This window comes from Capra hircus, chromosome 3 (assembly GCF_001704415.2).
Source record: "Capra hircus breed San Clemente chromosome 3, ASM170441v1, whole genome shotgun sequence".
Lineage (NCBI taxonomy): Eukaryota > Metazoa > Chordata > Mammalia > Artiodactyla > Bovidae > Capra > Capra hircus.
In genome coordinates this window covers 77,312,749-77,336,186 of record NC_030810.1, presented here as the reverse complement: position 1 = coordinate 77,336,186, position 23,438 = coordinate 77,312,749, and the positions used below count along the sequence as shown (strand labels likewise).

General features: G+C 36.5%; 2 protein-coding genes across 3 annotated transcripts in view; one reads left to right on the top strand and one right to left on the bottom strand.

Moving 5' to 3' along the window:
* The window catches only part of SASS6 (SAS-6 centriolar assembly protein), a 40,463-nt gene extending 30,165 nt beyond the window's left edge, over positions 1–10,298 (top strand). For both annotated transcript variants that reach the window (XM_005678049.3, XM_013962596.2), the window contains 5 exons: positions 1,031–1,167; positions 2,822–2,950; positions 6,174–6,271; positions 8,260–8,354; positions 8,463–10,298. In XM_005678049.3, coding sequence (XP_005678106.1) covers positions 1,031–1,167; positions 2,822–2,950; positions 6,174–6,271; positions 8,260–8,354; positions 8,463–8,569 — 566 coding nt within the window. In that variant the 3' untranslated portion in view covers positions 8,570–10,298. The remainder of the gene's footprint in view (positions 1–1,030; positions 1,168–2,821; positions 2,951–6,173; positions 6,272–8,259; positions 8,355–8,462) is intronic.
* MFSD14A (major facilitator superfamily domain containing 14A) overlaps positions 10,516–23,438 on the bottom strand; it is a 46,943-nt gene continuing 34,020 nt past the window's right edge. The window contains exons 9-12 of the mRNA XM_018045816.1: positions 15,880–15,992; positions 14,600–14,697; positions 12,951–13,114; positions 10,516–11,881 (exon numbers count right to left, since the gene is read on the bottom strand). Coding sequence (XP_017901305.1) covers positions 11,675–11,881; positions 12,951–13,114; positions 14,600–14,697; positions 15,880–15,992 — 582 coding nt within the window. The 3' untranslated portion in view covers positions 10,516–11,674. The remainder of the gene's footprint in view (positions 11,882–12,950; positions 13,115–14,599; positions 14,698–15,879; positions 15,993–23,438) is intronic.

The following is a 23,438-nucleotide window of genomic DNA, read 5'->3' as shown; positions in this document are numbered from 1 at the left end:
AAAGTTGGCTTAAAGCTCAACATTCAGAAAACAAAGATCATGGCATCTGGTCCCATCACTTCATGGGAAATAGATGGGGCAACAGTGGAAACAGTGTCAGACTTTATTTTTTGGGCTCCAGAATCACTGCAGATGGTGACTGCAGCCATGAAATTAAAAGACACTTACTCCTTGGAAGAAAAGCTATGACCAACCTAGATAGTATATTCAAAAGCAGAGACATTACCTTGCCAACAAAGGTCCGTCTAGTCAAGGCTATGGTTTTTCCAGTGGTCATGTATGGATGTGAGAGTTGGACTGTGAGGAAGGCTGAGCGCCGAAGAATTGATGCTTTTGAGGTGTGGTGTTGGAGAAGACTCTTGAGAGTCCCTTGGACTGCAAGGAGATCCAACCAGTCCATTCTAAAGGAGATTAGCCCTGGGAGTTTTTTGGAAGGAATGATGCTAAAGCTGAAACTCCAGTACTTTGGCGACCTCATGTGAAGAGTTGGCTCATTGGAAAAGACTCTGATGCTGGGAGCGATTGGGGGCAGGAGGAAGAGGGGACGACAGAGGATGAGATGGCTGGATGGCATCACCGACTCGATAGACGTGAGTTTGTGTGAACTCCGGGAGTTGATGGACAGGGAGGCCTGGCGTGCTGTGATTCATGGGGTCGCAAAGAGTCGGACACGACTGAGCGACTGAACTGAACTGAAACAAAAATATGAGATTAAGTCTTCTACATTTTTCTCAGTTTGTAGGGTCTGAATTTAAATAAACTGCAAGATATTCTAGAAATGAAATCAAAGAGATTTCAGATAGATCCTTGCAGAAATATGTGCTTCTGATAGTAAAAGAATAAAGAGCCGTTTGTGGCAGTTGTTAAATAAAAATATTTAGTGACAAATATTTAGATGAACTTATGTTGTTCTCTTATGATATAACATAGTTTTAAAAATGTAAAATTTAAAAAATTAATATAATTTTAAAATATTTAAAATTATTAGAAAAACTGAAGTATTAAGTTTCTTCTTGTTCTTTTATTTAAGTAATCACGTGGTTAAATAAAGAATTAAATGAAAATCAGCTAGTGAGAAAGCACGATGTATTGGGACCTTCTACAACTCCACCTGTACATTCCAGTAGCAACACCATCAGAAGTGGAATTTCTCCTACCTCTAATGTGGTAAGATTTAAATTAAGATGATGTGAATGGTCTTGGTAAATTTCTAAAACAAAAATATTCTCAGATTGTTAGGTGCTGGTACCTAATATGACTAGAGTCCTATTACAATTTTTAGCACTGAGGTAGTTTTACCTTTGGAAGAGGGCCATAAAGGTACCCTTATTCTTAACAAAGAGGCTCTATTAAGGGTTCACTACTTTGTAACATTTTAATGGATACAGAAATCACTCAGTATTGACTGAAGTATGGCCCAGTGTGCTGAAAACTGTTAACAAACACAGAAAGTATTTAGGAGGCCTCAGTAAAGGAGAACAGGCTGTGGGCTCAGTTTTGGCACTATACTGGAGGAGCCTAATCTGAATTCTATTGGGGAAAAAAGAGAGAAAGAGAAACCCTAGTACCAAGCTCTAGATTCTGGAAGAAATGATTTACAAGCGTTAAACTTTTTAGCTTTGAGAACCTGGATCTGGCTTGGTACTATCAGCTAGGCCTAGGTCTGGCTAGGAATTGGCCTTGCACTCACAGCTAGGTTTTGAGGCTCTCCTGTTGAACATAGTCAAATTCACAGAATATTCAAAATCAGGTAAGGCCCTTCTCTGATGGATCAAGACAAAAACAAGACCACTTCATAGTCATGTTTGAACAGAGACAAAAAAGGACATTGCCAAACCATAAAAATGGGCAAGTATCCTCAGATCCAGCTGAAGTGATTGACTGCTGCTCATTACCAGTTATGACTCTGGTCTTAGTGCTTTCATCCTACCTTACTGGATAAACTCTATTCATATACCTAGTCATATAGTTATCCTCATTTCTTGATAGCATCAGGTCCACAGTATAGCCCCACATTCTTAAACTGTTCCTCAATTCATCTAACACATGACAAAGTCCAATAAATACTCCCTTTTATCATTGTCTTACAGAGACACGTCTCTTTCTAGGTTCCACGTGCTCTTCAGTTTTCCTTGTTGCAAAGAGTGTGTACACCTATAGATGTATTTCTGGTCCGAGTCTTTGACTAGAGGGCATTGGCAGAGGATTTAAAGTGCAAATCCGTAGTAGAATTTTTAATCTACTCTAGTAAATGAGATAGTACTTGATGTTTAAAGAAGGGTAAGGATTTCTGCTAACTTGGCAAAAAGTACAGAGTTAAGTGGTACTTATATTTTTAAGTGGTACTTACTGGTACTGAATTAAAAACGTGAAAAAACTACAGGCTTAATCTTATCGACTGATGATAAATAGCTATGTGAAAGGTATTGATCGATTATTTTTATTTTATCCCTTATTGGCTTTTTGGTCTAAGACTACCCCCAAACTCCATTTTCAGGAATTCAAGGCCTCGAGGGAATCAAGATAATTCAGAGGTCTTTGTTTTACTTCAGTTCAAAGTCAGGTCCAGTGGGTTTTTCTTTTGTTTTGTTTTTTTGGTCTAAGCTTACAGAGCCACTCTGAAAAGCCCTCTGGGCCAAAGATCTTCCAGTTTCATGATATATAATGAAGCAGGGCTTGTTGTCATGGTAGACAAGAGTGGCCTCTGAGAGAGTGCTCTCAACTCTTAGTTATTACGACAGATGCTAATGCCTCCCGCATCGCCAAATACTGTTTAGAACAGATTTCTCGTCCTCGACCTTTTTTATGCTTTTATTTTTAGGTTGAGGGTAGACTGACTTACCCAGCTTGTGGGATTGGTTATCCTGTCTCCTCTGCGTTTGCATTCCAGAATACCTTTTCTCATCCTATATCTGCCAAAAATACCATCCACCCAGTTTCAGGACCAAAGGTAGGCAAAATAACTGACACCTTTTAAAAAAAAAAAAAGAAAATAGCAATTTATTTACTTTTATTTAAAGCATCTATTTTTTGATCAGTTGCTAAGTATTAGATGATGTATTAGATGAATATAATTCTTAATATATTTATGAATATCTAGTGTTTTATACTAACAGGAAATATTAAATGCACTGTATGATTTTTTTGAGTCACTATAATTTATAATAACCTAGATACCAGTATGTTTAAACTTATTTTTATTCCTCTTTATCTCTCCATTTTTTGTTCATTCTTCTACCTGTATCTCCTACAACTCTCAAACTTACCTAAGATTACCAGTTTCATGCTGCTGGTATATTAGAGGTAGTGAAATTTTTGGATTCCATTGTTAGGATTTAAGGGTCTGATTGGCAGGGTTATAATAAATTATAAAATGTAGTTCTGGCAACATTATCTTGAATAGCATATACTTAGCAATCTCTCCAAACCTTGATTTATTTGCTTTTTTCTGCCCGCTTGAGTTTTTCATCATCATTATTACTAATATCTTAGATTTATACATTGTTTTCACATGTATTATAATGTTTTCACAGTAATTTTCCACCCAGATGAGCCACTGATTCTGTTGTCATTTTTGAGAAGACTGTTTTATGAAAGCTAGAATTGAGGACTTTGAAACTGCTATTATAAACTCTTTATCAAATTAGTTTGGGTCTGCCCTAAAAATAAGTTGGCTATGTTATTTAGGCATATACTTCTTTTCTTACAATAGCCTTATTAAATAGCCTTCTTAATTATTGTTTGGAACTATTGAGAATTCTCAGTGAATTGAGAATTAAGCCTAAGTTTTTACATTTAGAGTATTATTATGTAAAGAGTATTTAGATGCATTTAATTGGCTTTTCTTGTATTGCTTATTAAAGATTAGATATGTGTAATCAAATGAATACTGTTGTTTTTTTTATAAATATCCGTATGCTCAAGTGTGCTTATATATTGGTATCAGTTTTTTCTTGAGGATTATAATTAAATTTAAAATTGCTTTTAAACAGCTTTCCAGCAATATATATAATGTTCAAAATGAAGATGAGAACTACTGCAGATAATTGTTTAGTTGGTAGGACTAAATATGACTTATAATAAGATTACCTTTCTTATAGCTCTTCTGGAATCGGAGGAATTATGATAACAATCCTGTTCTTAAATATCAAAGCCAGACTTGTAGTGTTTCCTATATTACTGGCCTCCGTATTCTTTTGGTATGCATCCCTCACGAAAGCAACCAAACAGCCCTAATACTAACAGTGCACTTTGAACTTGAATCTCCAATATTTGAATATCTATTTGTGAATTGAATGCATATACTGCTCAAATATAATGGTTAAAATGTGGAATCAGATTTTGGAGTTTAAATCTTGCCTTTTATCAGTATGAAGTTGGGCAAGCCAGTAACAAACAAAAGTATCTAGTTGTCCTGCTTCAGTTTCTCCATTTGTAAAGTGGAGCAATAATTTTATCTTACTGAACCTTGAGTTGATGCATTTGCTTAGAATTGTGCCTCGGATGCATTTGCAGTAGCTTTTACTCAAGGGATAGTTCAGCCCTCTTACAAAAGCTCCCCACTGAATGTCCTAAATGATCACCAAGACTGTCCGCCTTGTCTTCATGATTATAAATCTTGGAGGCTAACAGCTCCCCAGTGTGTGTGTGTGCAGCACTGTGGGGCTTTACGTATCACATACCTGTGCTGTGCATATGTGCTCCGTCATGGTCAACTCCTTGTGACCCCATGGCCTGTAGCCCACTAGCTCCTCTGTCCATGGGGTTTTCCACACAAGAATCCTGGAGTGAGTTCCCATTTACTCCTCCAGGAGTTCTTCCTGACCCAGGGATTGAAGCCGGGTCTCTTCCATTTCCCGCATTGGCAGGCAAACCGCCTTTACCACTAAACCACATGGGAAGCCCCATGCATGTGCCTAGTACTCAAAAAACTCAGGGGGATTCATGTGTTGATTTCTGGCACTTGTTCTCTTTATACCTCACTTTTCATCAGAATTCTGCCTTGCAGCTTCAGGTACTTCACCCTCCCTAAATTGATTATCTTCTCCATTTAGCAGTACCTTCTTTGTACTGTAGTCAGTCAGGAAGTGCCTTTAATTAGAAAGCTGGGTCAGTTGTATGGATCACAGCTTCTCTCAGAGATCACAGTCCTTCACTACCTGTTGGTTAGTTTTGGGGACCATTCTTTTTGTTTATTTTGTCCAGTTTTCTAATTATTTATCATTGGTGTCTGGAAACTATATTATGTATAGATATGTTGGGCTCTTTCCCTCTTACATGTTTTCTATAAGGACTGTGCAAATCAGCTTACTTCACTTTTTAAAAGTCCTGTACTTGTATTTTTTGTGATCTTGTTAAATGTTAATATAGGGAGAATGGTTGTCTTTAGAATGTTAAGCCTTGATAGCTGAGGAAAGCAGCGTATACCTTTCTGATTTATAATTTTTTCCTATTAAGCTAGTATCTATATTTTATTATGATTTTTAACAAAAAATAGATGTTTCTTATCTCCTTATGCCTTTTTTTGGATTCAAGTCATCATAACTTTTTTCTTTATTAGTATGGTGACTTACGTTTATGGATTTCCATAACATAAAGCCCGTATGTATATTTTTGGTATGAAACCTCCTCAGTCATAGTCATTATTATTTTAAATAAGCTACTACATCGCATATGCTTGATATTTTATTTTGGACTTCTGTATAGATTCTTGGATTGTTTTTGATTATTTCAAAGTTTAGATTCCTAGCACTCATTTAGAATTCTTCAATATAATAAGAGTTTAAATTCTTGAAAGGGAATTTTCAGAATGCATGTGGTAAATAAATTCATCATTGTGGTTCTTGGTTACTTTTAACATTAAAGCAGTGTATATGTATTATGCTTAATTACTTAAATGTATAATGTTCATGTTTTCATTTCAAAATAATATTAAAATAATTTGTGCTATTACTCTTGTTTATATGATGGGAACTTTTTGGTAAGGAGAAATAGGATTTTAAAATTAAATCTTCTCAATAAAATGTGCTTGTGTTATAAAATGTAGGTTGAACTTCTGTGGTCTGGATTTATCAGAGAAAAAATTTAGCCACATATCTTGGTATAGAACTACTCCTGTTTAGAACTGTCTCAGTTCTCACTAATCAGTTATATGATGTTTTCCCTCTTCACAGGTTCAGTTCAACTTGCAGTTTACAAAACCAAATCCATCACTAGGAGATGTTCAGTCAGGAACAACTGTTAGTATGCCCTGCTCAACTGACAAGGAAAAGTAAGTTCTTGACATAAAATTTAATATTTGTAATTCTGAAAGTCGTCTTAAGTTTTTAACAGTGTTTGAAAGCTGTGATGACCACTTATTTATGTGATGTGTTAAGTTGCTGAGGAGTGGGATTAAGTTAGTCACTTTCATCTGTAAGAAAGTGGTTTCTCATTTTTTTAAAACTATAGTTTTAAAGACATATAGTAAAATTAAATTTTTTAAAAGGGATTTCCCTACATAACTGAAGAATACCCTTTCAGATATTCTTGGGCAATTAGATAGAAATCTTTAATTCATCAAAGTTGGCGGTTTTGTTTTTATTTTCTTATATGGCTATGTCTACCTTTGGAAGCTCTTTGTTTTTCCAAGTAATTGCTTCCAGTGTACTCTGAGAACTAAAATTCTCTGGTAAATGAGTGAAAAGGCTTGTGAGGTTGCTCCCTAGCCAAGCTAACATAAATAAGCTTTAATGCCAATTTTGCCTACTCAGATTCCTTGCCTATTTTTTAGTTCTTAAGGTGGTTTTGCATAGTGAAGTTTGTTGAATCAGTGAATTGTGGCTAAACAATTTATAGATGCAAATTTGTCTGTCTGATTAGTATTTATGTTTGTAATACTGTTTCCTTACCATTATGTTTACTTAAAATTTAATTGCTTTAAGGTTTGTCTGCTGGTACTCATTATCATGAGCCATCACCATCCCCAGTATGTTGCAAACTAAATTACGGACATGGCTCCAAGAGGCTTCTTATTCCAAGTCTCTGGCCTTTATTCATTGGCTCCTCTAAAATTAGCACCCAGATGAGTATTAGAATAGTTAATGTTTGTGAGCCTCCATTTTTTAAAAAGGTGAGAATTCTTTCAGGTCCTGCAATGTTCATCTTTGCTATATTGAAGCTCAGAGTTGCTAAAGTGTCAGAACACCTGGAGTTAATAGAACACCATGATGTTTATGTTTATCATATACACCAAGAACAATTTTACTTAACAGAAAAGTGATATTTGTGGTACAAAGTCAACATAATCATGCATCTATAAAATTAGGACTGCTGTACTGTTTTGAGTTGTTTAGAATTTGTTTATTTGTAGTCAGCTAGTAATAAGTGGCAAAGGTTAAAGAAAAATATTAAAATTGAAAAAACACCTATTCACCCATTTTTTCCTGAAAATTAAGAAAAGACTATCATTTAATTTTAAAGATAAAATGGCATTGCTTTACAAGATCTTTTAATTTCTTACAAGTGTACTATTAGAGAAACTGATAACAGTGGACAGATTTAAAAGGAAGGAATATGGTGGTTGAGAGGGAAAGTACAACTACAGAATACGCCCTTGTTTGTTTTTTTTAGGATTTCATGTTTTTATTCATCTGACCAGAATTTATTAGTGTAGTGAGTATTAACAGTTAATAAAGACCACTTTGAAGCACCACAAAATCTTGAGGGGCTTTTGGTCAAAGGAAAATCTTAATTTTTTTACTGAGATGTATACTTTGGCTTGGAGAAGGTGATGGCACCCCACTCCAGTGTTCTTGCCTGGAAAATCGCATGGACAGAGGAGCCTGGTAGGCTGCAGTCCATGGGGTCCCTGAGTCAGGACACGACTGAGCGACTTCACTTTCACTTTTCACCTTCATGCATTGGAGAAGGAAATGGCAACCCACGCCAGTGTTCTTGCCTGGAGAATCCCAGGGATGGGGATTCTGGTGGACTGCCGTCTATGGGGTCGCACAGAGTTGGATACGACTGAAGCGACTTAGCAGCAGCAGCAGCATACTTTGGCTTATGGATAAATTATTTGCTTAAGAATCTACTGAAAAGCATGATTTGGTTTGGACAAAGCTATAAATTTTAGTTTGAACAAAGCATGATTTGGTTTGAACAAAGCTATAAATATAAATTGTCATATATATTTATATGTATATAAACATTCAGACCTTACTGTAGAGAAAATAAGACTTTGTTAAATTAAGTTCATAATTACTTTTTCTTTTCAAGTGGTGAAAATTTAGGACTGGAATCCAAATATCTGAAGAAAAGGGAAGATAGCATTCCTTTGCGTGGACTCAGCCAAAATCTATTTAATAATCCAGGTGAGAAGACATTTCTGAAGTAGTGTGGATTGTATACTGTGGTTTAATTAAATGTATTACATAAGGACTAACATAAATACAAATAATTTTTTTTGTCCTCATTTGCAGACCATCAGAAAGATGGCACTTTAGGAGCATTACAGACATCTTCAAAACCCACAGTGCTCCCTTCTACATCTTCAGCTTATTTTCCTGGGCAGCTCCCGAACAGTTAAATCTTTTAGTGTCATCTTTTTTTTGGAAATTTTTAGAAATTGACATGGCTTAAAAATATGGTAACGGCATATAGCTCAAATTCTGAACATGCAGGTTTCAGGGTTTCCTTGAGTTACTGCTCTATTAGAGTGGATCCTTGACTGCTGTCATTTATGCAGTTTAGAGGAGCAAATCTGTACTTGGAAATTGGTGAAGATTCTGAACAAGTGACACTTTTTAGTTTGGAATGTGGTGTTTTATAGAATAATATGAATTTTATTAAACTAATCCTTAGAAATTCCCAGTTCTAAGGAAAGAACTGATCCTTGTAAGGGAGAGCCTGATCATTGAGTATCTTGGTTCATTAAAACCTGCTCAGATATATTAATATTTTAATGAAGCCAAAGAATGCTATCAGTTCATTTTATCATTTTCATTAGTAAAATAAAATTAAATTTGCCACCTGAGAATTATGAGGGAAAATGATTATCTCTTGATGTATTATTGATAAAGGGAAAAATCCTGAAATTACCTTAAATGAATGAAATTCTTCATAGCAAGTAAATATTTTCCTTGAACCCTTTAAATTATCTTTTGAGTAAGTCTGTAATTTTAATAAATTATACAAAAAATTTTGGACAGTCTAATTACATGACCAGATTAGGTACAAAGTGCTTTAGTCATTTGAGCCAGTTAATAGGACTTTAATGCTTCCTGGAAGTCTGTAGTCATCTAGTTCTCTTTCATTTGAAGTTTTGTTATTCACTTAAATCTGTATTAGTGGAATATTGTTTTAAAAATTAGTACTTATACAAAATATTTACTAGAGAGCATAATGAATATTAATTTTTATAATATCAAAATAGGTTCATTTTCATGTTCACTTAGTAAAGTAGGCAAAGTGAATAATTTTCAAAGTGACAGCTTTCTTTTCTTCCCTATGATTAAAAGTTTCAAGTAAGAATTTGTTCCTTGGAAAAAATGAGGTGATATAAAAAAAACTTACAAAGGGCTCCATTTTGTTTTCTTGACAGCCATCCAGTAGAGTAGCATTCTCTTAAGAAACCTCTAAAGTGTGTTTTGTTTATAGATTGTTAATGCTCTTGTGATACTTTAAAAAAATATTTTCAAGGATGTTATTACACAGATGAGGAAAAGAGACATTTCAGGATATTAACAACCCACCAATGTTATTAGCCTCCATAATAAAACAGAGAATCTTTGTTAATTCTTTTGTGAAGCCACAATATTGAGTCTTTTCACACTTTGAAACTCTGCTGGGAATAGCAGACTGTCTTAAAATAGGGATCTATTGTTAAAAAAAAAAGCTTAGTAACCATTATTAGATAGTTTTTATACAGTTTTTGTGTGTGTGTCATTTAGATATACTACATTAGTAAGAATACTCAGTTACAATAACTTGAAAACACTAACCTGGAAAGCAATATTGGACTCTTTCTTGTAAATACTGTGTAACATAAAACATTGTGACAAGGGTTTGCATAGGATATACGACATAAGGATACAACAGCTAGGATAGAGATCATTTTGATGGCAACTTCCTAAAGACTTTTTGATGTTAAATACAGACTTCTGAGTGTGCTAATTTTCTCTACCTCTTAAACTTTTATTTGAAATTGTTCTGCTGTGTACAGTTGTATATGTGTTAATAATCAAAATATTGCATTTAATGTATTTCTGTAAACTGAGCTTTTGTTTTAATAAAGTATTAATATTTTGGGAATATGACATATTTACATGTGTATAAAAACAGAAATAGGAGCGACCTAACTGTGCTTAGAAAATTATTTTCAGTTAATTTATGGACTAAGTTTTCATTTCTTTGCTTCCTATAAGAGTATTGAGGGAAATGAAATGGATTCAAAGGGAGAAGGTATTGTTACTATAAAAGTACAGTAACAAAACCAAAACAGGCCTTATAAGGGAATCACAGATCAAGACTTTCTTTAAAAAAAAAATCATTAAAATATTTAATTTTATTAACAGAATATTTACATTTCTTTTAAGACCTTATTTAACCATAGTGAATGTTCCAAGTTTAAAAAGCATTAAGCAATAACCACACACAAGATGAAAACAGTGTAAACTATACAGTACTTTATGTACAATTTTTACAAAGTAACACTTTTTTAAATAATATAACTGGACACAAAAATATACACTATAGAGAAATTCACATCAGTAATTGTATAAAGCTCTCTTCTAGGGTCCTGAAAATTTAGGACAAACATTAGCTCTGTAAATAAAGTGTTACTGTGACAGTCCTGAAAGGCCACTATATATATTTATCTACAGATAGATATCACATTGACATTTTCAAGGCTACCAGCTTTACTATATAATTTTTAGATTATGTATTCAAGTGTTGAGGTTCTTATGATTATGCAAACATTAAAAGATAGTGGTATAAGTAGCTGGGAAACAAATTCGAGCCAGCATTTAGATTTACAGGCTCCAGACACCCCAATTTAAATTCTAAATGGCTGATCTTATCTCATTTCAAAAACAGTAGTGAATAATGTTTAAAATAAAATTACTAAAAACAAGCTTGAAACATGATTCAGATTTAGTATATTTTTCTTAAGAATTTTGTTTTTTAAATGCAAACATTTACCATTTCTTTAGTGCATCTGCATTAAGGCTTTGAATTATTTGACCCAAGATTTTACAATATTAAAATCTGACTCAGGATTTTACCATGTTAAAATGAACAGGTCCACACTATACTACCTACTCTGTCTCACTGTTGAGTCAGCATAAATAGAGTTAAAGCTCAACACCTGAAGGAAATGGTAGCAGAGACATTGCTAGTATCTAAAGAAGTTACATATATAGTTTTAAATTTTAATTAAAGGATGTATAATAAAACAAACAGCTTAGTGGCAAGAAACTGGTGCTAATAAACGATTTCTTTTCAAAAGAAATTGTAACATCTTTGGAAAACTGTCCGGTTCTTTCTTTAGTTCCCACGCAGTTCATGCAGATACATTTCTTAAGACAGTCTTATTAAAGTACATTGTAGATGGAAATGGAATGTACATCCAGAACTACAGGTGAAAACTAAGACCTGGGTACTGACAGAAAAGTCTTCCTGATTTCGGCTGTCACACGTTTGTGTCCTGGAGTAAAGGTTCTTTGGCCTCTCCTGGCGCTTGTGTACTGTGAGGATGGCTGTGACTACCACAGTGCTTTCTCCAACTGCTGGACCGTAAGCTTAAATTGGTATGTTCCGGAATAAACAAGGCAACAAGCAGAGCCAGCAGTACTGAACAGGCTCCAAAGAGGAAGGGGGGGCCAGGGATGATGGAATTCTGAGGAAGAAAAAGATAATTAAGATTTTTGCACAGACTTCTTCGCTCCCAAGAAATTGCTTATCTTTTAGAATAACTGATGGTTGTGAATTATAAGCCAATGATTCCCCTTTCTTCATTAAAGCCACAATTAGAAAAAAAAGTTTTCCTTTTCAAAGGGAAAAGAAACACTATCATATTCTCAATATAAAATTCTGTGGTATAACAGCTGACCCAAGAAATAGCCCCAATTTTTTTTTAAAACAACACATGCAAAAATATATTGTCACTTAGAGCATAAAATATGAACACATTCTATGAACTCACTTTATTGTTAGTTTAAGAAGAAAACAGGGAGATCTCAAAAGTGAAATCATGTAATACATAATATTAACTGCAGTAGCAGAATGACTGACCATTTTCTTTAAAAGGTGGTTATATTCTTTAGTGACTGAAAGTGAGAAAAACAGATGTTGTTACTATGAGAAGAATCAAACAGACTTGTGTTTTAGTCCCAAATTACATTCATCCTTAGCAAAAACTTGCACTGCCAGTTTTACCTGTGGGCTTGTGTAGAGCCCACAAACATTCTTTTTTATTTAAAAGCAGTCTTGGCTGGTTAGAAGATGAATGTAGAACTCTGCTAAATACAAAGAAACTAGGGAGTTGTTTGTATTGGCTAAAATGATGATGTGTTTCACAGGTAATATTTTCAGTTTTAAGGAGGGGACTTTAGTGAACAAAGATGTTTACCAACACCTAACTGACTTCTGTAGAAAGGCAGATCTCTGATACAGGCATTCCAGAAGCCTTGCATGAAAGACAAATAGTTTACACAAACGTTCATCACCTATGCCACTAGGTATAGTAAGACAAGCTAGAAATTAATATATAATTTAAAAAAAATTATCCAGGGAAGAAACGAATACACAGCCAGTTTTATAAAGAAATGTGTGTATAGAAGGATATGGTCCCTTGGGCTTTGGTTTTAAGTGTTTTTATTCAATCTAAGAATCTCAAATGCTTTTATAAAATGACCAAAAAATATCACCTTTCAGTCCAGCCAAACAAATGGACTTCTTATAATTACCTGTTCAAAGTGGTGCTGTGGGCTTGTGTTTGTTCCCAAGTCTGTTCCTGTCATTGGCAGTTCTTTCAGTTCCACATGGAATATGTAGAAAATAAATCCATAAAGAGCTGGTCCCAGACCATTGCATAATCCTCGAATTCCTGTTATCATTCCTTGAACGACACCTGAATTATTTAAACAAATTAGTGTACCACTTAGTTTTTCCTACTGTATAAGTGTAACTAAGACCTGAAATCACTTATTCTAAAGCCAAAGCTTTTATCAGACACTGGCAACTTACTGCAGTGGCATCAAGATTACTTTGATGCTATAAGCTCTACAAAGTACAGTGAGCTGTCTTGATGCAAATATAAGCTCAGGTATATTGAAATATAGGTCTAGAAACAAATGAGCAGAATAATTTATTTCCTTAAAAATCTGGCTCAAAATCAGGCATGGGTTCATAAGCATCATAAGCACAGATGCTTTAAGCACAGACTAAAAAACCTGTCCCCAAGCAGCTCCTTAAGATCTCACTTGGTCAAATATAGCACTCCCTCTCCTTTTAAAAAAATACTTATTTATTTGGTTCCCTTGGGTCCTAGGTGTGGCATGCAAGCTTAGTTGCTCTGTGGCATGTGGGATCTTAGTTCCCTGACCGGGGATCTAACCTGCATCCCCTACACTGCAAGGTGAATTCTTAACCACCGGACCACCAGATAAGTCCCTAAGCCCCCTTTTATAGTCTGATTTTTGTTTTATCTCTGGGATCTTCTCCCAAATTTAAAAAGCAACTTGATTTGGCCACGGTCCTTTCCTTATTTATCAGCCAAGTGACTTCTGCTACTCTTTTGTAATGCCCCCCTTTTTTCCTTTTGACATAAACAAGCTTTTCAAAGAATTATTCCTCATCTATTAGAATTTTAAGAATTAAGAGTTCCTGCCACAAAAACATAAGACAATAAAAATAAGTTCTTTATGTTCTTTAGATAACAAACATACAATATTAATGAAAGGGTATGGATAAGGAGATGGCAACCCACTCCAGGATTCTTGCCTGGAGAATCCCATGGATGGAGGAGCCTTGCAGGCTACAGTCCATGGGGTTACAAAGAGTGACACAACTCACTTTATCAGTTTATGTATCCCTGAGATATCTAACACATCACAGCAAATATGTAATAACTAAATGGTTAGTGAATATAAGGTCATCAACCTTCATCACTAAATTTTTTAGCAAAAGAACAGATAGGGCCACATATTCACATTGAGAGACAAGGATATCCACCTAAGGATAATGTCCTAGAATCTGCTTTTCCTCTTTACAATGAAAGCAACTTATTTTGGACTGAGGAGCCTGGTGGGCTACAGTCCATGGGGTCACAAAGAGTCGGACACGACTGAACGACTTCACCTTACAGTTGCTTTCACCTTAGAGTTGCTTTACAGCGTTAGTTTCAGTTGTACCGCAAAGTGAGTCCGTTATACATATATCCACCCTTTTTTTTTGGATTTTCCCATATAGACCACTGTAGAGTACTTAGTACAATGAAGCAATTTAAAATTCTCTACTCTTAAGATATGCATATGCTTCAGTACTTAGGAAAGAGGAGAGAAAATTAGAATATCCTGTATTTTTAAGTCATTATCATTGGTTCCTATCAACCTACCTTGTTGATCAGCATCAGCGGTTCGTGAAACCAGTGCGCTGACAGCTGGAAAGGTAATGCTAGACATGGCTGCCACTGCCCCAGCAGCCCACATCATCCTGCAGTCAACAGCAGCAAAACAGAGCAGGACATTGTTAGTCTCCATCGTACCTGTGTTTAGATACGTATTTAAAGTCAAGTAACTCTTACTGAGAAAAGCTGTGGTACAGGAGAAAGGAGATCTAGCTCTTCTTTCCTCTATGACTAGACAAGTCATTTAAAAGTCTCACCCTATTTACTCTTCTAGAAAGCAGAAATACAGTCGCTTATTCACAAGAATGCTGTGGGTATTAATGTAGAATTGGGATATCACTTATCACATCTAAACTGTAAAGTGTGTTGGGTATTGTTTCTGCAGGACTGGGGGTGGGTGGAGAATGTTGGAATCATGTACAATACACAGAATGAAACATTAAATGTTTCCAAATGTTTGCTTGTAACTTATGGCAAGGTTCCCAGAGATTTGTGATTCAGTGTGAAAAAAAAAGCACTAATTTGATCTAAATGTGCTTCTGGCTTGATGTTTAAAAAAGAAATGTTTTCACTAAGTTGTGAGCATCTCTTTTACAAGCTAGACTGAAAACTACAATGTCCATCAGAACACACTCTTGGGTGCTTACTCATATCCACGCCCAAACAGATGATGTGTTCGGTTGAATGAAACACTACTGCAAACACTATGGAATTCAGTCCTGTAGTGTCTGAGCACAGAAGTGCGCATGGGCAGCCTGACAGCAGCAGCACTGTGACCATCAGCTCCCTACAGGAAACCAAACTGGCAAGGAAAGCAGAGAGCCTTCCAAGCATGAAGCCAGAACCAGAACTGGATTTCTGGTTTGCCATCAGTAATGATCAAAAAAGTGGTATTACTCCACTTTTTCTTTCCTAACCTTGCTGCTCTGGGATTACATGTCATTTCCTAACAAACTAAACTGGACTAAATGCTCATTGGGGACTGAAAAACTCAATAATCTCATTAAAAAAACCCAATCTGTTGCTTAGATATAAAATGTCACTCCAATGTCCTCAAGTATTGTGTAAAGAATACACAAGTGAGATATCTGTTTATATACATTTTGAGGGAAAAAAAAAAAGCATACCAAAAGACAGATTAAAGTCTAACCCTTATTTGAGAAGTAAATTAAGAAATACAAAAATTTTGTCAGTTATACCCAAAAAAAGGTGAAAAATAAGAACAAGGCAAACACCAAAATTAAGAAAGTTAAAAGATTGGTACATACCAAGGTTCTGAACCAAAGCCATACCATGCCAGTTGTAATATTTGAAATCCCAGACCTAATAAAATGGTGTTCTTATTTCCAATTGACCTCATAAGTAAACTCAAGACTATGGTCTGGAAAATAACAAAAATAAAAATGGTTTATTAGAATAGAATAAGCTTTTTAACACTGAAAAAAAAAGATACATGGTAACATTTCAATATCTAATATAAAAGGACTGACTATTACCACATTTTGGTTTTAGAAATATAGACTATTTCTACATTTTTGTTTTTCAGCAACAATTACCCTGAATAGACCTGAAATTATACCAGGTGAAATAAGCAGATGAAAGGTTCCTCTGCTGACAGATCCAGATTCAGGGGAAAATTCAGAATACTGAAAATAGAAAGGTGAACTTTGCGTTCAGAAATTGTAAATAGTAGGAATGAAAGGTTCTAACTCATGGTTTGGAGATTTCCTCTTACATAATAGCTTAAAAAATTTTTTCCAGGTCCAAATTAATCCAAAATGATTATTCTCCTGTCTAAAGAAAACTGGAACAGTAACTTATATAGCCTTCACTAAATTAACCTATTGTTGAAACCATGATGCTTTTATGAACAGTGAATCAGTTTAACAAGTATGACTTAGGAGTAGTGTAGGATAATAAATAATATAGCTTTGGGAAGAACAGCCTTAATCATAATCTTGGCTCTAATCATGTGACCCTGGGCAAGTCACTTCACTCTGAAACTCAGTCTTGTCTCTCACAAGATCAATAAAATAGTATCCACTTCAAAACTTTGTCATATGAGTTAGATGAAATGATAAACTTAGCATTATGCCCATTGTGCACATTTAATAAACAATATTACAGATTTTCTTGCTTTTCTTTCAAAGAAAAACTCAGCAGTGATTTGGGTACATTAGTGTTAAATACACCCCTTTAGATAGCTGGTAAGTCCATAGAGGAAGAAGTGAAAATAATTCAGGAAATCACTGTCAACTCAAAATTATCAAGTATAAGTTTAAAATTCATTAAATTGAGATAATCATTTAAGAGTTTAATCAGATTCAAATAAGCCAGTGGGTAATAAATGTAGATTCTTTTCATGATTCTTGAACAATAAACACTCACAGCTTTCTTCTCTGAGATTCTCCCTTAAATCAACTGAACGTAAAGTTGAATTCCACAAAGCACAAAACCTTGCTGGATTACATTCTTCAAAAACCACAGCCACAAAAAGGAACTCACTCAGAGTAAGCAGTTAGAAAAGAAAAACTTCCTTTGTATATGATACTTTAACATTTTCTCCCAAGGGCAAGGATTTTTTTTTCTGTATCCCCAGCACCAAGTATAAGTTCTTAGTAAGTGTTTTAGAAAGCATGCATGATTTTAAATGTTACAATATTCTTAATAATATAAAGGAAGAAATTTCTTATATTATCTAGGCTGAGCTAGGTGGGAAAAAAAATTAGTATCCTTTAATTCAATATAAGTCTCATTTTCAAGAGAACCAAAAGAACCAAGTCCCAAAAGTTAAAATGACTTATGACTTAACCAAGATGACACAGCTAATTAACAGTTAACTGACATCAACTTGTCAGTCAACAAATATTTGCCCAGTTCCTACAATATGCAATGGCTATTTTAGGTCTGAGGGCACCGACTTGGGAACAGTGAATAGATCAAAGTACTGTTCAGAAAATATTTGGTTAGTCAAAATACTTGTTCCATAGATGGAAATACTTGTTCCATGAGATGGAAAAACCCAAGCGGACTTTTTGGCCAACCCACTAGATCACCTCCAAGTAAAGAGAAAACAGTCAAATTTGAGGTTGTAGCTGCTATGAAGAAAATAAAATAAGGCAGTGTGATAGAGGTGCTGCTCGAACCAGGATGTGCAGGAAAGGCCTTTCTGAGGTGACAGCTGAATGAAGAGGAGGGGGTAATCATATGAGTACCCAGGGGAAAAGGGCACTCCAATTCAAGTGTACGTGGAGAAAAGAGGAAAATGAGGTTTTGTCAAGAGCCTAGATGTTATTCTGATTGTGACAGAAAGAGAATATTGAACAAGAAAGACTCAATTTCAACTTTACAAAAATCCCTCTGTCAGGTGGCAAACAGTAGGGAGACACGTATGGAAACAGACCAAATCCGCATCTAAAGACAAAGCAGAAGCCACAGTGAGATGTTCAGAGGGATGCAGTCATGATGAAATAAAATTCTCTAACTGTTGGGTGGGTGACTCACAAACTAGAGAGCAATTACACCACAGAAGTTCTCCCACTGGGGTGAAGGTTCTGAGCCACACATCAACCTTCCCAACCTTGCTATCCAGCAACAGAAGGAGGAATCCCCAGAGAAACTGCCTTTGAAGGCCAGCAGGATTTGATTGCAGGACTTCCACAGGACTGGGGCAAACAGACACCACTCCTGGAGGGCACACACAGGGTCTTGTGCACACCAGGACCTAGGGAAAAGGAGCAATAACCCCACAGGAGACTGAACTAGACCTACCTGCTAGTGTTGGGGGGTCTCTTGCAGAGGTGGTGCTAAGGGGCGGTGGTGGCGGCTGTGGCTCACCACAGGGACGAGGAGCAGCAGGTCCTGGAAGTGCTCAGAGGTGTGAGGCCTAAAGAGGCCATCGTCAGCCCCACCAAAGAGTGTAAGCTCCAGTGCTGGCTCACCTCAGGCCAACCAACCAACCCATTAGCAAACCCCACCCATCAGCAGACAGAGTTTAGCTGAGCAAGACCCAGCTACACCCACCATCAATCCCTCCCATCAGGAAGCTTGCACAAGCCTCTTGCATCATCCACCAGAGGGCAGACAGCAGAAGCAAGAAGAGCTAGAATCCTGCAGCCTGCAGAATGAAAACCACAATCACAAAAAGTTAGATGAAATGAAAAGGAAGAGGGTTATGTTCTACATACAGAGACAAGATAAAACCCTAGAAACACAACTAAATGTGGAGGCAGGCAGCCTTCCTGAAAAAGAATTCAGAATAATGATAGTGAAGATGATCCAGGATCTTGGAAAAAGAATGGAGGGAAGGATTAAAAAGATGCAAGAAATGTTTAACAAAGACCTAGAAGAACTAAAGAACAGACAGAGATAAACAATATGATAACTGAAATAAAAAATACACGAGAAGGAATCAATAGCAGAATAACTAAGGCAGAAGAACGGACAAGTGGCCTGGAAGACAGAATGATGGAAATCACTGCTGACAAACAGAATAAAGAAAAAAATGAAGAGAGCCTAAGAGACCTCTGGGACAACATTAAATGCACCAACCTTTGCATTATATGGGTCCCAAAGAAGAGAGAAAAAGGACCCAAGAAAATATTTGGAGAGAGAACAGCTGAAAAATTCCCTAACATGGCAAAGGAAACAGTCAACCAAGTCCAGGAAGCACAGATTCCCAGGCAGGAAAAACCCGAGGATGAACACACTGAGACACATGGTAATCAAACTGACAAAAATTAAAGAAAAAAATATTAACAGCAACAAGGCAAAAACTATAAATAACATACAAGGGAACTCCTATAAGGTTTTCAGCTGATTTCTCAGCAGAAATTCTGCAAGCCTAAAGGGAATGGCATGATATATTTAAAATGATGAAAGGGAAGAACCTACAACCAAGAATATCTATCCAGTGAGGCGCTCATTCAGATTTGACAGAGAAATCAAGTTTTACAGACAAGTAAAAGCTAACATAATTCAGCACCACCAGACCAGCTTTGCAACAATGCTAAAGAAACTGCTCTAGAGAAAGAAACAAGCAACTTAAAACAACCTTGTACATATACAAACTGCTATATTGACACCTCAGGGGAACAGCAAACCCAAAAACTATAATAGATAAACACACAAAAGAGAAAAAGCAACCAAACCCAACACTAAAGATAGTCATCAAACCACAAAAGAAGAGAATGAAAGAGAAGGGAAGAAAACTACAAAAACAAACTGAAAACAATTAAGAAAACAGCAATAGGAACACAATACTTATCCTTAAATGTATAAGGATGTTTACATCAATACTTAACCTTAAATGTAAACAAATGGATTAAATGCACTACCAAAAGACATAGAGTGGCTGAATGGATACAAAAACAAGACCCATATCTATCTATCTATCTATCTATATATATGATGTCTATAAGAAATCCACCTCAGATGGCCAAGAGGCCCATGAAAAGATGTTCAACATCACAAATTACTAGAGAAATGCAAATCAAAACTACAATGAGGTATCACCTTATACCAGTCAAAATGGCTATCATCAAAAAAAATCTACAAACAATAAATGCTGGAGAGGGTGAGGGGAGAAAGGAACCTTCCTACACTATTGATGAAAATGTAAATTGGTACAGCCTTTACAGAGAACAGAATGGAGGCTCCTCAAAATTAAAAACAGCTACCATATGACCCTGCAATCCCACTCAGGATACATGCCCTTGAACTCACTGCAACACTGTTAGTCAAGACATGGAAGCAACCTAAAAAGTCCACCAACAGGTGAATGAATAAAGATGATGGGGTACATATATACAGTGGAGTATTACTCTGCCATTGAAAAGAATGAAATAATGTCATTTGCAGCAACATGGATGGACCTGGAGATTATCATACTTAGTGAAGTAAGTCAGAGAAAGAGAAATATCATATGATATTTATGATATTGCTTATGTGAAGAATCTAAAAAGAAATTATGCAAGTGAGCTTCACTGTGCAGCACAGGGAGCTCTGTGAAATGCTATGTGGCAGCCTGGATGGGAAAGGAGCTTGGGGGAGAATGCATACATGGATATGTACGGCTGAATCACTTTGCTGTGCACCTGAAACTACAGCATCGTTAAACAGCTATATTCCAATATACAAGTAAAAGTTTAAAAGCAAAAACAAACAAAAATTAAAAGTTTAAAAACAAAAACAAAACAAACACACAAACAAAAATACCCAAATATGTTTTGGAGAGAGAGGTGAAAGGAGATGCCATCTGATGGGCTGGATGTAGGAGAAGGAGAAAGAAAGGAATCAAGAATGGTGCCAAGGTTCCTGGCCTCAACAACTGGGAGAGTGGTGATGGCACTGAACGAGATGAGCAGCGTGGGTGGAAGGAAGCCAGGTTGCAGTCACGGCCATATCAGGTTCGAGATGTCCAGCAGATGTGTCTGACAGCACTGGCTTGGTATAAATTTGGATGTCACCAGAACACAGGTGACCAGATGACAGCACCAAGGAAGAGAAATGGGCAGAACTAACCGTATTCATGCACTCATATAAATTTTTAGTGCAAATATAATGAACTCATGCCTACTGGTGCCATGGAAGTGATGGGCCTATGGCGAACCAGAGAGTAAAGGCCCCCAAGGGGACAGCAACCATGTGGCTTCTATTGGAAGACTGTACCATGTTATTAGATCTCATAATTTTGGGTGAGAAGCTACATTTCTATATTTACTATGGAAAAAAAAGTGACCTCTAATTTAGCACCCGTGGGGCTGCAGGTGGAGTTTAAGGTGCTAGAGTGACAAAAACAAATTATGATATAATTCTGACCTCACATCTTCCAAGAGCTCTACTAGAGTTCATGATCTACTGAGGCAAAAATAATCAGAAATAAATAGGTGAAATTCATAATACAGTGCATTTTGTACTATGATAGAGATATAGGCAAGGTAATATGAGAACTCAGAGAAGGAAGGAATACTCAAGGGGTAAAACGGGGAGGCAGGAGGCACGGCAGGAACAAAGGCACAAGGGCAAGCAAGAAAATAAACAAAGGGAGGCACCAATGGGGACCTGCAAGCAGCTCTGTGCTGCTGGAGAGACACAAAGACACTAGTTTTTCACTTGAGAGGTCAACAGGGGAGAAGTCATTCTCAATTGTATACCTGCCAGAAATGAAAACATAACATAATGGTTCTACCTTTAGGGTTGTAAACTATACTTGACATTTTAATTCATATAATGACAAACTATAATTATCAATATTTACATGCAGGCTCAGTTCAGTTCAGTCGCTCAGTCGTGTCCGACTCTTTGCGACCCCATGAACTGCAGCACACTAGGCCTCCCTGCCCATCACGAACTCCTGGAGTCCACCCAAACCCATGTCCATCGAGTCAGTGATGCCATCCAGCCATCTCATCCTCTGTCGTCCCCTTCTCCTGCCCTCAATCTTTCCCAGCATCACGGTCTTTTCAAGTGAGTCAGCTCTTCGCATCAAGTGGCCAAAGTATTGGAGTTTCAGCTTCAACATCAGTCCCTCCAATGAACACCCAGGACTGATCTATTTACTCCTATTCACCTGTTTTTGAAATTTAATTAATTTTCTCACTTTCAGAAATGGGATTTTACATCTCAAAAACGACATCCCTATGTAGGCCCCCAAAGCTGACTGGTCAATTAAGTACTGTATTCTTTGTGGACCATGTTTCTCTACACAGTATCTGTTGTGCTATCAACGCCGGCTAGGCCGAGGCGTGCTCCTTCCCAGATGCACAGCCCTCATGAACCTGCTACTGCAGGACGCTTTCTAAGGCTAACCCAACCATGCTCCCTCCTGGGTTCACATGTCTGCCTGCCCTGATTCTGAGCTCTTCTTAGGGCTGTTTTCCATTTTGTATCCTTTGTACCTGATGCCATCTACTGAGCAAAGGGAAAATTTCCTCTAAAGCACCTTCAATTACTCATTCAAGCAGTCCACAGTGTGCTCAAATTTACCAGGTGCCCACCTACAGCTTCCAGACTCAGTTAAGTATGAAACAGAACTTAGGACCATATAGCTACTGACCTCTTAAGTGTCATTATAGGAACTGTTAGCCTGTTCTCTTTAAGATCCAAATCAAATAAAATAGTAGCAAATCTAATCACAGCAATATATGAAAAAGATAAGATGTAACTATCAGGCTAGATTTACCTCAGGATTCAAGGTCAGTTAACATTTGGTAACTCATCAAGCTTTAGTCTTAGTACACTTTACTTCATGTTCAGAAAGGTGTTTTTTTTAAAGCTATTTGTATATACCAGCAACACTATATTTTCCTCCAAAGATAAAGAACACATTTCTGGCAGCAAGGAATGAATATTTAAATGCAGTGTTTTTCCAGATCAAGGATTCTTAGGATAAAACTGCGGTTAAAAATAGGACTAATAATTAGTGCCACATGTATGCGTGTGTAAAGTCATGGGGGAAGTATATTACAGAATTTAAAGTTTTTAACTAAACCTACCAGAAATTCATAAATGATGAGATCTGCAGAAGCAATCCTACCGCGGAGATGGTGAACCATCCACTAGTACTATCAAATAGAGTTTACTTACCACTTTAAGAGTACAGTAAGACAAAGCTGCAACCCAGGAGCCTGGATTTCAGATGGGAAAGTGTGTTAGGGTAGAGTGAGTGAGTGAGAGAGAGAGAGAGTGTGTGTGTGTGTGTGTGTGTGTGTGAAAATCAAAGCCAAGAGAGTGTGTGTGTGAGAAAATCAAAGCCAAGAGTGTGTATGCGTGAGAAAATCAAAGTCGAGAGTGTGTGTGTGTGTGTGTGTGTGTGTGTGTGTGTGTG